This window comes from Aulonocara sp. 'chitande type north' Nkhata Bay, linkage group LG7 (genome assembly GCF_057382095.1).
Source record: "Aulonocara sp. 'chitande type north' Nkhata Bay isolate Kocher_YH1m ecotype deep benthic linkage group LG7, A_spYH_male_GT1.1, whole genome shotgun sequence".
Taxonomy (NCBI): Eukaryota; Metazoa; Chordata; class Actinopteri; order Cichliformes; family Cichlidae; genus Aulonocara; species Aulonocara sp. 'chitande type north' Nkhata Bay.
Window position 1 is genome coordinate 32,628,347 of NC_141350.1, and position 17,947 is coordinate 32,646,293.

A 17,947-nucleotide genomic window follows, 5' to 3' on the forward strand; every position below is an offset into this window, starting at 1 on the left:
ATTAGCCTCTGTGGGTGATAGCCAGTGTTTCAGCTAAAAGGCACAGAGGCAGCAGATATACAGATAACACATCTCCCAGCCAAGATTTCCTGTTGTGTTTCCCAGTTATTTCTTACAGTCCATATATGAAGGCAAATGCTTTTTGTAAAAAGCTAAGGAGTTGTCAGGTGATTGCAGTTTGGCTATGGCATTTCTTTTTTTATTTGCCAAAAGCGATTGGTCAGGGAAACCTGTTCCTTGTCAACATGTTCTGTGTATTTTAGACAGACACATCTACATGCCTTTATAGACACAATACAAAAAAAGATATAGTGTAAGATCAAAGGAGATGAAGGTAACAAGGATTTGTCTGGTTTAGAGTCTAACAGAGTGAGTGCTCTTTATTTCTCAGCTGACTTACTGACATACACTGTATTTTTAAAGGAGACATCAGAGGATAAACTGTTACAGTCTCACTCATGCTCTCGAGTGTGTGTCTGTGTGAGAAAGAAGCACAAAGAGGCTTTAGTCTGTGTCTCCATTTCCGGTTATTTTCTTAAAACGGAAGCAGGAAAGCACCATGGTGCATTAAGCATGACCACACACACACACACACACACACACACACACACACACACACACACACACACACACACACACACACACACACAGTGTTATACAGTAGTAGAGTACTCATTGCTAAGTGCTACAGTCCTGTTTCTGAGTGCTGAGATATGATGCATCAAGTATGATTGCCAGGCTGACATGCTGTGCTTTAGCTTCTGTCTTACACATTACACACACATATGGCTGCCGGAGACCTGGTTCTACATTATTATATCAGTCTGTGTGTGTGTGTGTGTGTGTGTGTGTGTGTGTGTGTGTGTGTGTGTGTGTGTGTGTGGTTCTTTTTAGGTTTTTCTGAGGTCTTTTCATTCAGCAGCCCACCACTGTAAATAAGGACGTGTTTGTAATGATTGAATGTAACTACCAATATCAGCCATCGATTTGTGAAGTTCTGTTTTGAGGTCTTGAGATGAACATTTAAGCTGTGTTTACAGAACTCAGAGCTGAGGGCTGGTTTGCTGTAGATGTCTGTAGGAGCAGAGGTCATTTTGTGTCTGTATTTGTATTAAAAAGACAAATGACATACAACAAGTACCTTTTAAAGGTTCAGTTAGAAGTGTTTGTTTTTGTTAGTTTTTTAAAATGAAGTAAGATTTAGTCAACTGGATTTTGTCACTGCACGTTTTAGCAGAAAAGTAATAAAATAAAGACATAAACCTTGAGCACATAGCAGCAGATTACAGTTATAGTACTGAGATAAGCAGACAGCACTAAATGACAGTTAGCAGTCACGGTTATTGCAGTGTAGGGGCGTGTGACACCGCGCCAGGTTCGCCCACATTAACAGCATCACAGCTGATTAACGACTGAACCCAAACAAAACGCTCGGCCTGGTCGGCCCATGACGGAGTGTCGAAGCGTCCAAAACATGGCGCCACACACAAGCCTGGAAGTGTGTGTTGAAGGGCGACTTTACTACTTACCCTGCACTTATATGCCCTTTGTGTAATGGATATCAGAGCTTAAGTGGTAATGGTGCAATAAAAAAAAAAAGAATAAAGAATCACAGAGTGAGGGAGACCGAGAAGGAAGACGTGGAGAAGGAGGAGAGAGAAACAGTAAGGTAGGAGGAGGAGAAGGTGCGGGGAAATGACAGAGAGGCAGCGGTGAGGAGACAGGAAGGAAGAGGAGAGATGGAGAAGAAGAAGGGAGGACAAGGGAGAAGATAGTTAAAAAGATAATGGAGACAAAAGAGGGGGGGAAATGATGGATCGGACAGAAAGAGGACAAAAGATGAAATAACGATGAACAGAAAACAGAAGATGGCACAAAATCTACACACACAGATGCAAAGAAAGGCAGGGAAAGAAAGAGAGAGAGAGGAACTTCCTTTTGTGCAAGAAATCCTTTTTTGTTTCTTGCTGAATGAAGCCTGTCTGTCTGCAAAGGCCCGACAGACATCTGTGGCTTTATATTCAGCTGTATTGATCCTCAAACTCTCTCCGTCTGCGTCTCGGTTTCTTTTTTTCTCAGTCTTCCTCTTTTTTCCTTCCATCTGCCTCCGTCTCAGACAGAGGAGAAGTAAAATGGCAGCTGCAGTTTAGTCAGAATCATTGATTTTAATACAGAGGTGGTTTCACACAGGAAACAATGGCCTGTGATCAATATGCTTTGGTGATCAGTGTGACCTGTTTACTGTGAAACTATGTAAGTAATACGTACTGAACCCTGACACAGAGTGATTTGAGGGCCTCTCACTCATATCAATTGTCTGACATGTGTTAACTGTGAAGTTTATAAGCATACAAACATTTTTGCACATTCCAGTAAATATCTGGTGGTGACATGACCCTCGCTTCATTTCTGTGTTAAAGCCATTGTTTGAGCTTCTGTGCTTTGTTGATCTCTGGTGTGTTTTTTTATTCATGGCGTCCAGCTTATTAACTAATCGGCCCTCTACCCAGGCGTAGCGTCATTGCCATCGTGCTGTTGGTTTGTTAGGAGGACTGAATTCAAGTTTATCTCTGTAGCCTGTGTGTGGGGTCAATTCCCACAATTCATCTCTCTGCACCATGCAAGCAGACACCACTGTGGTACCTGGAAAAACTTCTGCATTAAGTTAGCAAAAAGCCTCCAATCATGTTGCAGTGTGCTTTGATCTTAGGGCTGCTAACTACCTTTTATCACTGGAATTCACCGTGAAATGTTTGCTAGCCAGGTGTGGCAAGTGAAAGTGAGAGATTGAGTCTTTAAATTTGCCAGTTCCAAATGTTAAATATACATAAGCTACCCTGACTTCTTACATTACTCTTACTCCCAAAAGTTTAAGAGCATTGCAGGTTTAATGACAGCTGCTTGACTGAATGCTGAAGGATTGATTTGAGTTATCTGTGTCAACATTTTGACCATTTTGGCCCATGTTGTCTTATTTTTTTCTTCTTGGAGGCAGCAGTGACCATCTTTGGACGAGAGGGCACAGTTCTACATTGACAGTTTGACTGGATGATAGCTGTAGGCTGTATAAAAAGATGGATTTAGCTTCCAGGTTTTGTGCCAGAAAGTAATTTTCAGTGTTTCTTTATGTTTTTATGTGTGATATTTTTGGTTATATTGGTAAACAGACTTTAATCAACATTATTTATGAAGGGGTTATGTATTAAATAACTAACTTGTTTTACAAGTATCTTTATGACTCTGCATTTTTGTACCCACATTATAATAAATCCAGTCCTTTTTGGTCACTTAAGATTTCGTTACATAACTGTAATGTTATATTTGCTGCAATTTCTGCTTTCCTCGAGACCATATCTCTAAAAGTCACTGTGCCAAAAGCTGATTGCAACTTCTATCTTTTGATAGGAATTTTCTTTCTGGCTGAAAATGAATCGATATAATTCATGACTGACACGTTTGGCAGATTATAGGCCAACAAATCATGTAAAACAGTTTAAATAACCCAAATCAACTTTTGGCATTCTGTCTTCTGTCTTCCTTTAGACTATAGAAGTTTCTGGGAAGAACAGCCATTAGGTCTGATCCCAGTAAACACCTTCCTTCTGAGTTTATGTCCTCAGTTAAATCTGAGTCTGTGTTTGTGACGTCCCGTTTCAAAACACCAAGATGCAAGTGATGAAGATGTTCATCTTGAGGCTATGTCCATCTTTTATGGTGTTTACAGCACAGGAACAGATACTTGCTCATTAGTTCAAAGTAAGTAGTAGCACATTAGTAAAATATAACAATTTCACAAAAACTGAAGCCTTAATGTCAGTTCCAAAAGAGTTCAACCTTCAGATGGTTATTATGACAGGGTAAACTGTCCATGAAGACCAAATCGGATGTTTGTAGCAGTCTCTAAACATGTTTATTTATGATGTAAATTTGAACATTTTAACACTGGAGTCTGTGAGGACTGATTGTAGCCAGTATAAAAGATCACTTTGGTTTCTAAAGTCCTGCTTTATGTTTCCATCGTCACCGTCTTGGTTGCAAAAAACAAGATGGTGATGATGAAGTTTCTGTTCGGGGTCTGACTGTGAAGCCCACGCAGTCAGTAGTTGTTGACTTGTGATTGAAGGGTTTTTAGCCAATAAGCATGTGGTTTCATGTCACAGGTAATCTGTATCCTTTATTTATGTTGAACACATGTATTAGTGCTTTTTATTATTCTGGCTTATAGTTTTCCTAATTTTTGTTTTTACGAGTAGAAGAAAGGGATTGTGCATTCATCTCTAAGCACTTCTAATACTGGTGATCTAAAACTCAGCCCTGTCCCTGAACTGTGCCCCGTTTTATCCACTGTCATTCAGACCACTATATTTCTGAGCCATCACACCGTCCGACAGGAATTTGTCACTATTTTGTGAGCGACTCGTCCATTCCCTTTATGTATTGCAAAGTGGGAATTGGCGTCCATCAGCAGCTGGACTCCTGCATGGCACTGTGGAGACCGAGGCTGTCACAGAGGAGCTGCCAGGCTGTGATCTATCTCTGTGGTGGAGATGAAAACAGTCTGTAATGACTCTGCTGAGCTCCCCTCTCCCCGTCTGTAAGATGAAACCAATGCTCGCTGGCTCGCTCACTTCCTCCCTTCAAACTTTTACTCTTTATAATAAGCTTCATTCCTATAGCATCGTACAACGCAGGAGGGAAAATGAAGGGAAAGTTAAACTTGGTTTTAGAGCTAGACCGTGTTTTTTAATTCTTAAAGATGTGAAAGAAAAATCTGGGCTTTAGAAGGTTTAATGTATTTCCACTTCAACCTGTAAGTTCTCACCACATGTGAAGCAACTGTCTTGAAACTGCACACATTTTCAGATGTTCATTTTTAAAAAACATTTCCATAACGTATTTGAACTCAGAAAAAGGGTGAATGTGCATGCATGATTTAACTTTTCCTGCACAACATAGTAATAATATATTCACACTAACAATTTTGGTTTGGTCCCTGGTTTGTGGATGTTCACGCATTGGAAACAATTCTTTCCCCCTTAGTTCATTTACTTTTGAGTTTATGTTATTGTATTATTATTATGTAGTAGCAGTAGTAATAATAATATTATTAATAATAATAATGAAGATCATGAAAAAAAGTTACAAAAACTAAACAATATACATCTATAACAAATGCAAAACTAAAGTCCTTAAAATTACAATTTAAAAACTTGCAAAGAGCAATACACAGAACACAAAATTGTCATGAAGTGCAGGTTTAGGACCCAAATGCAGGACTCAATGTTAGGATGCCTGGGTCGTTGACCCAGGGTTTTGAGTTTATATATTACTTATCATTTCTATGCTTTGGTTTCTTTGTTAGAGTTATGTCTTATGGGTTGTCTCTGTGTAATCCTTAGTTGCTGTCTCCCCTGTCTGCTATATCCCCGTGTCCAGTCAGTGTCTGTGTCTGCCCTGGTCCCACGTCTCTGTTCCCTCTGTTGTAGTGCCTGCATGTGAGTCTGTGTCTTTGGTTCAGTCTGTGTTATGTGTTTCCTGTTTTACTTTGAAAGTCCATGTCTGATGTTAATGTATCTGGTTTCACTTCCCCTTGTCTCCTTAGGCCTGATTTGCCCCAGCTGTGTTTCCCTCCTGTTACTCATTCCCTGATTGCTCCCTCTGTGTATTTAAGCCCTGTGTTTCTCTGTGTCTGAGTCGCGATCTACCGTTTACCTAGTTGTGTGTTCTGTTAGTCCGCTGGTTTAAGTTTATTTTGATTTTTTTTCCAGTTATGTTATATTTTGAGTTTTACATTAAAGCTGTTTTGAGTTCACGACTGTCTCCGGAGTCTGCACCTTGGGTCCTATTCCTGTCTCCACACAGCCACTCATAACAGAAGATCGCGACCATACTATGGACCCAGCAGACATTGAACTTCAGGAGCGACGCCGAGCAGCCTTTGCCCAGCTGGAGGAGGAACTCCGCTGGAAGCCATGGCTTACCTCTGACGTTGGGCGCATTTTCCATAGCACTCGGCTGGCTCTCGGCGGTCCCCGGAGCTGCCAGAAGTCTCCACCTGTTGCTCCGCTGGCACTCAAGATGCGGCCGCTTCAGTTGGGAGTCCTCCGTGTAGCTTCAGGCGCTCACGCTCCGGCCTCAGCGTCACCGTTCTGTGCACCAGAGGCTCAGTTGCTCACACCGCCAGCTACCTCTGCCCAAAGGAAACGGCGCTCACGTCGCCGTCATAAGGACACTTCGGAGCAACCTCCGGTGGTGAGTCAAAAGGACTACACTTTCCAAACGCCACCAGAGCCGTTAAACAGTAAAGACTATGAACTCACCTCAGACACTTTTGGGATTTCTTTTCTCGACGAGGATTTGGATTGGGAGGCCAGTTTTGGTTTGAATCTTCCCGCGCTAGTTCATCACAATAAGCATTCGTCTGAGATTTTTAGTTCAAGGTCTGCTCGTTGGGGTGGGAACAAATTAAAACCTGAGTTTGCCGAGTCTGTTTTTTCTGAGACTGTGAACACTGCTAAACCTAGGGCTGTACAGACTGTTAAACGTGGTGGGAAAGGGTCGTCACCGATTTTTGATGAGCCAGTTTTCAGTGAGCCTGCTCCTTTGCCTTCCGGTGCTCCTCCGCCCAGGGCAGCTGCGGTCCAGCCATCTCCTGCACCTGTATCAGTTCCTCGGGTGAGGGGGGGCTAGGGCCCAGTTTGTCCCTGCTCCAGTTTCCAGGCCAGCTGAGGCTCCGCTAGTCTCTGCGCCCGTGCCTATTCCGCGGGTGGGAGCGGCTACTGCCCAGCAGGCCCCTGCACCGGTTTCTGTCCTTGCTGGAGGCTCAGGTGAGCCCGTCCAGCATTTTTCCGTAGGCTCGGAAGACATAGCTCAGCTTGGTGCTCATCCACCACCTCACCCACCATTACTACCATCGTTACAACAGTCAATACAACTTAAGCTTCTATCCATAGCTCAAACATTAGCTCACCTATTTGTTCAGCCTCCTGTCTCCGCCGGAGGGTCCGAGGGGCCCGTCCAGCAGCCTGCCTCGCCTGCAGCGCCACCATCTGCGGCTCCCACGCCCTCGCCTGGTCCAGCCTCAGCCTCTGCAGCTCCGCCTGGTCCAGCCTCCGAGTGTTCAGCTTCGTCTGCGCCTGAGGTTCCCATGCCGTCTCGTCCTGTCCGGCCTGCTCGTCCTGCACGTCCTGTTCGGCCGCTTTCCAGGCTGATGACCGGACGTCGTTGCTGTCATGGACGGCCCCCTGGACTATGCCGCCGTCATGGAAGGCCCCCTGAGCTACGTCGCCGCCGGTGCCTCCCGCCCGGCCGGCCTCCTGACCTGCTCGGTCGCCGCCGGTGCCTCCCGTCCGGCAGGCCCCCTGAACGCTTTTCTGGGCTCTTGGGTCGTCAGCCTCCGGGCCGGCCCCCTGAACTTTGTGTGACCTGTTTTTCCTGGCCGCCTGCGCCTGTCGTGAGCCTGTGTTTTGTTATGTTGCTTTCCGGGCTCCGGTGTTTGCACTTTTCTTTTTTGGTTTCTGACTCCTTGTTTGGTTTGTTTCGAGCCCTTCATCCTGTTTCCACCGCCGCCCACCCTGGTTGGGTTGTTTTTTTTGTTTTGGTGTTTCGGTTTGGGCTGTCTGGGAGCCAGCCCTTTAGGGGAGGGTACTGTTAGGATGCCTGGGTCGTTGACCCAGGGTTTTGAGTTTATATATTACTTATCATTTCTATGCTTTGGTTTCTTTGTTAGAGTTATGTCTTATGGGTTGTCTCTGTGTAATCCTTAGTTGCTGTCTCCCCTGTCCGCTATATCCCCGTGTCCAGTCAGTGTCTGTGTCTGCCCTGGTCCCACGTCTCTGTTCCCTCTGTTGTAGTGCCTGCATGTGAGTCTGTGTCTTTGGTTCAGTCTGTGTTATGTGTTTCCTGTTTTACTTTGAAAGTCCATGTCTGATGTTAATGTATCTGGTTTCACTTCCCCTTGTCTCGTTAGGCCTGATTTGCCCCAGCTGTGTTTCCCTCCTGTTACCCATTCCCTGATTGCTCCCTCTGTGTATTTAAGCCCTGTGTTTCTCTGTGTCTGTGTCGCGATCTACCGTTTACCTAGTTGTGTGTTCTGTCAGTCCGCTGGTTTAAGTTTATTTTGATTTTTTTTTTCCAGTTATGTTATATTTTGAGTTTTACATTAAAGCTGTTTTGAGTTCACGACTGTCTCCGGAGTCTGCACCTTGGGTCCTATTCCTGTCTCCACACAGCCACTCCTAACACTCAAAGGTTGATATATGAACACAACTGGGGAAAAATGAGCGACAGGTGAACAGAATATAGGGAAGGAATGTAAAGCTAAATGCAAGACATGGGAGACAGGAGGCTCACAAAAACAGCAAGTAGAGACCCAGTACACAGACTAACCTAGACTAACAGATGTTGTTTGAAAATGAAGCCCTCCTGTTTTTGGTTATTATGTCACGTTCTCCTCATCTTTGATAATCCATTCCTCCTTTCTGTGTTTCCTAACTTTTTCTTGCACCCCTCTTTTTCCACTTATAATCACGGGTGTATCTGAGCTCCATATCTGTGTTTTCACTTCGAATCGCTGCTTCAATAAAACATCAACTTGACGTTTCTATTGACATTTATTGGCCCTTGACTCTTAAAGCGTCTGTATGATACACTGATGAGTTTGCTGTGAGTGTTACCAGCTCTTGAGGCTCTGTACTTGACTCAACCCCCCCAATTCAAAAATGAAAAGAGAAAGGGCTTTAAGGTGGAGTAGTGCCTCTCAGCTGCCATATTGGAAGACTTGACCTCATGAGCTGAGGTGGGAGAGAGAAGCTGATTGTGTTTTTAAACAGTTCAGCACAGATGTGCACAACATCTGTGTTTGACCTGCGATTCAGATACATAAGATCAGTTTTTATATCAGCCTTCTTCAGAATTGGTTAATAATTAACTTCAGTGAAGTGCTCTTAAATGTGTGTTAAAGTGAGGGACTGTCAGCTGGATTGTGGCCCTTTCTTCTGCAACAGCGGTGCTCCATCCTTTGTTTTGTGCAGATTCTCATCATGTATTATTAGTGAATGTAGTGCGGTTTCGATCTGGCATTGCACAGTCAAAGTCTTCACTTATCCAAGCAATTAATGAGCATCTCAGAGCCCATGCTAGGTAAAGCTGGTGGTTTTTAGCTCTTCACTGACTCAGGTTGTGCACCTTGATATGTTATTCCCACCAGCTCACTGGTTCTGTTGGTTTTTGTTACTAATATTTCAGCTGATTCAAAGAAAGAAGCAAAGTAACTGTAGCCATGTCTACTACCTGACCTTCCATGTCTCTTCGTACAAAGAGCTCTTTGTAGTTCCCACTAGAAAGGTGGTAACATATGCATTTTAATGTATATGTACAATAATTCAGCAATTTTTTATAGTCTATTATAATATTGTGTGTTTAATATTACTAATTATACTGTTCTTTAATGTTAGTCACACTCGGAAAAACAATGAGAGCAGACTGCAGCCTGAGACCACTCGCAGTCAGGTGTCGCCTGCAAAGTGACTTTGGTGCATCAAGATGGCTACAAGATGACAATAAGCCTGTGTCGGCCTGCCATCAGTGGTGGGTGAATTGGGCCAAGTGAGCAATTACATGCGATCTGTTTGCAATAAAACTGTGTGAAATTAGAAAATTACAAATCTGTTGCCTTCTACATGCAAAGAAATTCTGTTTAACTACATCCAGCCAGAGAGTCCAGCCAGAACCTGATAGATCTGAAACAGAAGTTCATCCACAAATACTGACATAATTGCAGCAGTATAGCGATTTAACAACAAAATGGCATAGGTGGTAGAGTCAAGTCTCCTATTGCAGAGACTTGTCGGAAGTCGTGCTCATTACTGCAGACTGATTCAGACTGATTTGTTGGCGTGTTGGCAATTTGTCTCCATTTAGCAATTAGATGGCAACTATTTGTAAAACCTTCATTAGTCTGTCTGAGAATGACAGTGGTCACTCTGAATGTAACCACAATTGTTGGAGACAGATTGCCTTTCAGAGGTGAAGGTGTGGCACGCGACTAGTTGATCCTTTTACCCACTTGGTCTAAAAATTTAGACCAATCGACCACCAACATGAAGTACTTGTGCAAACTCCAAATAGCAATAAAGTCTGTTTATCGAGATAAAAGCCATTTCTGTAGCAGTCTGTAAAGATGTTTATCACTGCTGTAAAGACTTTGTGGAAACTGACACACTTTTGGAGTGAGCCTCAACTGCTCACTAGAGAAACTGCACCCAGAGTTTGCAGCTTAGCAAAAAAAATATTCTCTGTTCCTTTACTCTGAAACATGTTTTTGATTTCACATAAAATGGATCATAGTAACTGGCCAACCCTTAATGACCTATGTCTGCTTTAATAGAACTGAGTTAGCTGTGAAACACAGTCTTGGTTCAGTTCGCCAAATTACTTTTAATAGCCATACTGAAGTATTGAAGATGTATCACCCATCTCAGAAACTAGAAAAAGTTCATCCCCAGGTAGACTGAAGTTTTCCATTAGAATCAGGATTATAACGTCTCTGGTGTGCTCTCTAGCAACAATTCAACAACAAAAGTAAACTGTTATTGGATGACTTAATCATTTTTTATAAATGTTGCAATTTAGTATAAAAGTGGAAAATTTGCAGTGCAGATCAAAGACTTTAGATAATGGTTAGACAATAAAAGCCTTAGCTCTATTTAAGGCTAACTTGTGACTACATAGATGACTATGAGAGTAAATATTGTGCTGGAAATGCTTTAATTGAGATTTCAGTGATGATTACTCAGATGATGTAAAAATAACATGACAGCTGATTCAGAGAGAAAAAAACAGGAGTGATTCTCAGTACTTTCTGCTGATCTCGTGTGCAGTTAGAGACACATTTAGCAACACTCGGATGTCTAGAGTGGCTGAGAAAGCTAATGAAAGGCAGAGGGGCCCTGCCTTATTGATCCCATTGATTCAGCCCTTACCTTTAAAGAACACCCACCCCCTCACCCCACCTTTACTCTCACCCCTCCTCAAACCGGTAAACCCCTTTTGAATAATATAATTGTGTGTTTGATCCTTACTGTAACCTCGAACAGAAGAGGGCGCGGGCAGAAAAAAAAAGGCTGAATGAACCACCCAAGCGTGCTTCCATTGAATGTCGTGTGTGTGTGGGTGTGTGTGGGGAACGGGAGGGAAGAGGGGTGGTTGTGTTTGATTGCTCCCTTTTTTTATACGTAGATGTGTCTGCACTTTTTTTAAGTTAAAAAAAAACTTGTGTGGGGTGAACTGCTGCTGATCTGCTTTTAATTTAGCTACAGTAAGCAGGAAGCGAGAAAGTCAGAGAGAGCACATTTAAAATCTATTTACAGCATGGCAAACTACTTTAAATGGAGCATCTTTAACAAAGCCTGGCAGATAAAAAATATTAGACCACACCTCTATAGGTGTATAAAAGCGAGTACCTAGCCATGCATACTGCCTTTACAAACATACAGTTTCATTGAGTTCAAGTGGATGCCACAGTTGCAACAAGTCATTCCAGCCTAGATATTCCACGATCAGCTGTGAGCGGGATTATTGTAAAGTGTTTAGGAACCCCAAGAAGTGGCAGAGCACATAAAGTTACAGAGCAGGATCACCGACTGCTGAACGACATAGATGAGAAACGCTCTAAGATTAACATCTGCATAAAAAACGTGCACCATGTTGGGGTTTTTCCATGGCCAAACAGCTCAGTGAATTATCAGAACACAGATCTAACCATCCAGGGTACCAATGGGTATTACTGTTCCTCTACATCACAGATGTGAAACATAAGGCTTATGGGACAAAATCGACCCAGCAAAGACTCCGACCTGGCCCACTGGACAGGTTTGGAAAATGTGGAGGGGACTTTTAAGTGGATTTTCCAAAGGTTTTGTATCTTTTCCTATTAATAAAAACCTGCCCTGTGACTGAAAAGTAATTGAGCAATATATAAACAATTGAATGACAAGTAAGTTCCTATTTTTTAATATTTTAAATTTCTCTGTTTTACATTGAGTTCTGTGAATTAACAAAACTTGGTTTTATAATTACATAAGTTTAGGCAATGACATAATAGAGCTTTCCTATAATTTTATACATTTATTTCTTACAATTTAAGCCTAAATAGTCATTCTGACAGATTTGTTTCATTTACTACAGCAGCATTTATTCATCACGCAGAAAAACTGAGACTTATTGTTGAATTTGTGATTCTTTTGCATACATTAAGGAATATCAGGATTTAAATTGTAGATAAACTGACAGAAAGGGTAGTTTCACTGTTGAGTGAACTTAATATAAAATGAGTCCCATAATATAAAAAGAATTTGTTCTGTGTCACAGATGTTAACACTGAAATGCAAAAAAAATTCCTTTTAGAAACTGGAGTTTATACAAAGAAAAAAAAAAGAAATTAAATTTTAACATTTTAAAATACATTTTTATAATTTGTATGATTTTTGCTACATCCATAGATTATTTAACACTGATGATATAGAGGTCTCAAAGCTCACAAAAACACTTGCATCAAACATGCCACACTTTGCTTCACTGGGCTGAACTGGTGCAGCTTTCCCAATGATGATGCTACGATATCTTTAGGCTGCGGCACTTGAAGTGGTGTAAAATTGATTTGGTTGCAGCTCTGAAAATTTCACGTGGATCATCTAAATTTTTTTCAAGAGTATGTGTACAGCCTACTAAAAGGCTTTCCATCTGGGAGTGTATGATGCTGAAACTTCAGTCTGTGGTGGCTTTGACCGCTGCAGGACTCTGAATGCCTCGGACTTGAATTTAAATGTTTTAGTAAATATTTCTTTTGTGACATTTTATTCTGAAATCAACTTTAGAAACACATAAAAACAACAGTTATAGGGATTATGTGCTGAGCAGGGGTCACATATTCCTGATAAAAAGCTGATTCTAACCATTTCATATCGCTTAAGATTTCATTTTTCCGTCTTCTCAGCCTTTCAGTAGAACTGAAGCTGTGCATGCTTTCAAATTCACACACAAAATATGAAATATTATTTCTCAAAGTCGAGAACATTGTTTCACGCCTATTAAAGCGAGTGTAAAGCCAGGGGTAAACTACAGCAGCAGTATTAGAAACAGGTAGCAATGAAAGCTGTTAATAAGAAGTATGAAGAGTGGTGTACCTCCCTCAGTCTGTTAGCTCACAGTTAAATATTTTATCACAAAGATCATCCAGTAAATAGTCGTGTCCAAAGTCCAACATTTGCCTCTAGTTTAAACTTTGAATTAACAAACCTGTGGCAGATTTTAAGCCCTCTAATTACCTTCATATTAATAACCAACAATCTTTAAAATCTAATTTGAAAATATAAAAGGAGTCCTAAGAAAACATAGGAAATAAATGCACTGTTAAAAAAAATAGTTAATTAATTAGGAATATATAGGAAACAGGTTAAAAGGCTCAACATGCAGAGCAGGTACAGAATAAAGTCATTAGTTGTGATTTAAAATATAATTATTGATATTTGTTGTACATATCTCTTCTCTACAGTCATGATGATTCTGAGATGACTCTCTGACTCTCCCCTTTCTATCTCTGAGGATGAATATATTTTCTCAATGCTGGTTTTTTGGTTTTTTTGGTAACAGCTGCCTTCATTTTCAGAGATCAACAGTGCCACCTGTCAGTGATACACTTTAACTACAACCACAAGACTCCTGACAGCGAGAACAAAGGAAGAGGAATCTCTCCCCACATGATTAACAGCACAGACACAAAGACATTCACACTTATCTCCAGACGCCTTTTTGAAAGGCACCTCCTGAAATTCAACTCAAAGGGGGAACATATTTCAAAGTTAAGGCAGTTTTTCCTAGAAAAGTCCAAAAAAGTGTTTCCAAAAATACCAGAACCTGTATAAATGCTCCGCAACGAGGTTTTAGCCAGCAAAAATCACCAATTCCTTTCTTAGTCAGATTCTTTAATTGGTGTTTGTTTTACTCATGTACAATATTTCAGGGTCATGAATGGTCAGAACCAACAGAAAAATGTCTCTCAGACCAAGTAAAAAAAACAAAGTTGTCGTTATGGTACAAGGACTGATTGTGTTTATAGGACTAGTCACTCCTTAAAGGCCAGTTCTGAGCTTAAAAGGTAATATCTGGGGGAACGGTGCATTTTTAAATCCATCTGTTCCTGTAATGAGACAGGGAAACAAATAAAGGTGCTGTCCTTAATTAATTTAATCTTGTCAGGTCGCTAAATGCTGAGATACAAAGCTGGGAGAGGGATGTCACTCTGTGTGTGTGTTTACAGAGAGGATAGTTTCCCCTTACATAATAGTTTTGTGACTGAATTGAGTCCTTAACCTGATTCGTATTGATCAGCTCTGACTCGTGCATACTTAATTCAGGGAGGTAATCAAATCAAACACACAGACCTCCTCATCCTCCTCCTCTGCCCTCTCTGGCTGCTATACAGCAGCAGACACATTTCAGGTGTTAATCAGTGACAGGAAAACTACAGTTACTTCATGATGGAAAATGGTGATCCCTCGGCACTCTGATCTAGTCAGAGAGGGTCAATGCAAGTATCGGGCTAAAATGCAGCTCTACACCAAGATAAAGGAGACAGCTCCAGCCCACAATAATCCAAATCTTTGATTCAGGCTGAGGTTGTACACGTAGAGGCAGTCAGCGAAAACAAACACTTACAGGAAAGGAGCAGGCATCAGGTTAAAAACAAACAGCTTTAAAGGTCATACACGAATAAAAAAAACAACAAAACCAGAAAATCACAAAGAGCTGCTGAACTGCAACAAGAACAAAAAGTGGCAAGAAAGTCGAGCGAGCAGGAGGAGAAAGACTGGAGGGCTGTGTATGTATTAGAAGGGCTGATTGGCTAATTGGGGACAGGTGTGGTAGACTTAGCACAGGTCAGCCTACCTTCAACTTGCTGGAAAAACATCATATAGAAGCTTGTTTCTTCCACTGAAAATAACATTTTTTGGCAACCAGAAGTCACCATTTGGGGTTATTATCTCAAAAGTTCAACTTAATAACTCAAAATTTCAAGTTATTTTCTTGATTTTGAGTTAATTTTTGAGTTATTACATTAGAGTTACTCAAATGTAATAACTCAACTGTTTGTTTTTCAGTGGCAGAAACAAGTTTACGCAATGACAATCAGATAGTGCTTCCTTTTGAATTATGGAAAATAAATGTCTGCTTTCCTCTCATTAAGGATGCTCCAGTGTATCTTCTGCTAAAGGAAGTAAAAAAGAAAGCACTGGAGTAACTTTCCTTACTATTTAGAGAATCCTACTAGCTGTTACTGTGACTGTAAGAAGATATTGCCAGGCCACTTCACTAAGTTAGGATCCTTAAAGTTTAAAGCAGACATGAGAATAAGAATGAGTGACTTCAAATATTAAAGGTCACTTTTTGAGCATTACATGATGTGCTTTAGGCAGGCAGATGCAAAACTAAAGTTTTTTTTTCTTTTTGGAAAAAGGTGCACAGAAAAAACAAGTACACCATCTTAACATAATCAGAGGTTGGAAGAAACACTCACAGCAAGGTGGCAAGTAAAGCAAACACAGTACACAGTCCTGATGGTATTAAACAAAATCACACATAAGAGTATATCTGTCATAATTCAACAGATGAGAATTCAAAGTTCAGTGCAGTCTTACTCTGGTTGTTCACTTTACACAAATAAAGCTTGATTGCCAGATTTTACCACAGTCTATACAACCAAATCCATCAGGAAATGAACCAAGTAGGCTAGAGGTTAAAGCACACTTAGATACCAAACGATCATGCAACTCCTGTGTTTTCTAATCAGTGAAACATCACAGCATGAGCCAAGTAAGTAAAGTTCAGCCCGGTGGCACAATGGAAAACATGGCGAGACAGAAGGTACACAGATCAGATCAACACAGGAACATGAGCATCTGTAAACAAGACCTTCTGTTTGTGTTTCGTGTGAGGGACACTGCAAGATCCCCCTCCAATATTTAACTGTTGTTCAAATGCAAACAATAACACTTTTCTATTTTTCCCCTCTTATTTTTTCTTTCCCCCACCCTCTCACACTTGCTTTGCAGCGTGCAAGAGAAAGGAACAGGACACGTCGAAGGACCGCAACAATACGCCAAAGAAGTCGCGGCTGGTCTTTACCGACTTGCAGCGGCGCACCCTGCTGGCCATCTTCAAGGAGAACAAGCGGCCGTCCAAAGAGATGCAGCTCACTATCTCGCAGCAGCTGGGCCTCGAACTCACCACCGTTAGCAACTTCTTCATGAACGCCCGCCGCCGGAGCCTGGACAAATGGACAGACGACGGAGCCAGCCCTGGCGGCCAATCTTCAGCGTCAAGCACTTGTACCAAAGCGTGATAATAGAGAGCGAGGAGGGGAATGGGGAGTCAGGGAGGGGGTGGGAGTTTTGGGGAGGGATGGAGGGCGCGGGTTGAGGTTTCGTCCAGTTGAAGCGTGGAGGAAAACCAAACTTTTTACTCTTTTTGTTTGTCTGGTTTTGTTTTGGGTTTTTTTTTTGCTTTTGTCAAGAGTGACAAACTGAGAGAGGGGCTGCTCACTGCCACGACTTGTTTTAGCCAAACCGCCTTTTGCAAATTCATCATACATCCATTAAGAAGCTGAAGGGTAAATTAATCTTTAGTGCATTCAAACCTCACTGACGTTCACTGCTGATGTCTCCTTTTGGACAATAAGCTGACACGCTAGCCCAAATACCAAAGACGAGAAGACGATGCGTGTTTTCTATTATGCAATATAAGCTAGAAACCAACCAAACAGGAATGCAAGGAAAGCTTTAAGACCACAGAATGTGATAGAAGCTCGGAGATAAGCAGGAGTTGTGTGGAAATTTTGTGGTATTTCTAATCTCAAATGTCCAAAGCCGACACATCAGTTCACGAAAGAATCCTAATTTAGAAGCTGGGTTTCAGAAACTGCACAATCAAAGTTTGTTATTTATCTTGAAAACAGAAGGTAGTTCTTTTTCTTCACAGGATATCTGGACAGTTTTATTCAAAATAACATTAATAGTTACTCCAGCTCAGTATTCTGCTGATAAAAATGTATCAGTTTATCTGATATACAACAGCATTTTCAGGAGAAAAAAAAAGTCTAAAAAATTTACAATAAAAATCTCACAATTTTAGCTGTAGGTTATGACTTCAATCTTTAAAAAAGTTTAGAGTTTTTCCTCATTCATTTCAGGATTTCTTATTTGTTATACAATTCTTGATGTTCTTTTCTTCCTTAAAGATTTTGAGGGGTTTTTTTTTTTGTGGTATATTTCCTGTAAATTTCACACTAAAAATCTAGTTAATTTAGCCTTTTTTCTTGTAAATTTCCAAATCGTACCCCTCAAAATTCAGATTCAGCCTTTAATAGCTCAAAGAGTCTTTTATATATTATTCAGGAAGATTTTTTGGCTGTGCAGTCTCTGTTTTTATCACAACTGAGGAGTTGATTTCTAACATGTTCTATACAAATTTTAATGTGAAAATAGGAAGCCGATCCCTTAAATGCATGTGATCAATAACCAACTCTTGTTTATAAAATGACAAAATTTCCATAGCTTTTTGGATAAAACATGTAAAGATTTGGCTCTTTAAAGGGGAACGTGAGGATTTTTTTTTCTTTTTAAGTTAGGAAATGGCAAAATATGCAAGCACAAACACACACACACACACACACACACACACAAATACTCACCAAGGCACATGCAACTTCTTCATAATTTGAGCCAACTACAAGCTTTCTCAGCATATTTAGCGTTTGATGGAGTATTACTGTATAATATATGAATATATATGATGTACGTGAGCACAATCTTGAAGCACATTTTCTTTGCAATAGAACCGGGGCTCTCTGCCAAGCCGAGTGGTCATCACATCTTAGAAAACTCAGGATGCC

The 17,947-nt window shown here is 41.2% G+C and overlaps 1 protein-coding gene across 1 annotated transcript in view; it reads left to right on the forward strand.

Moving 5' to 3' along the window:
- The window catches only part of onecut2 (one cut homeobox 2), a 38,241-nt gene extending 21,828 nt beyond the window's left edge, over positions 1 to 16,413 (forward strand). The window contains exon 2 of the mRNA XM_086300079.1: positions 16,110 to 16,413. Coding sequence (XP_086156205.1) covers positions 16,110 to 16,399 — 290 coding nt within the window. The 3' untranslated portion in view covers positions 16,400 to 16,413. The remainder of the gene's footprint in view (positions 1 to 16,109) is intronic.
- The last annotated feature ends 1,534 nt before the right edge of the window (positions 16,414 to 17,947 follow it).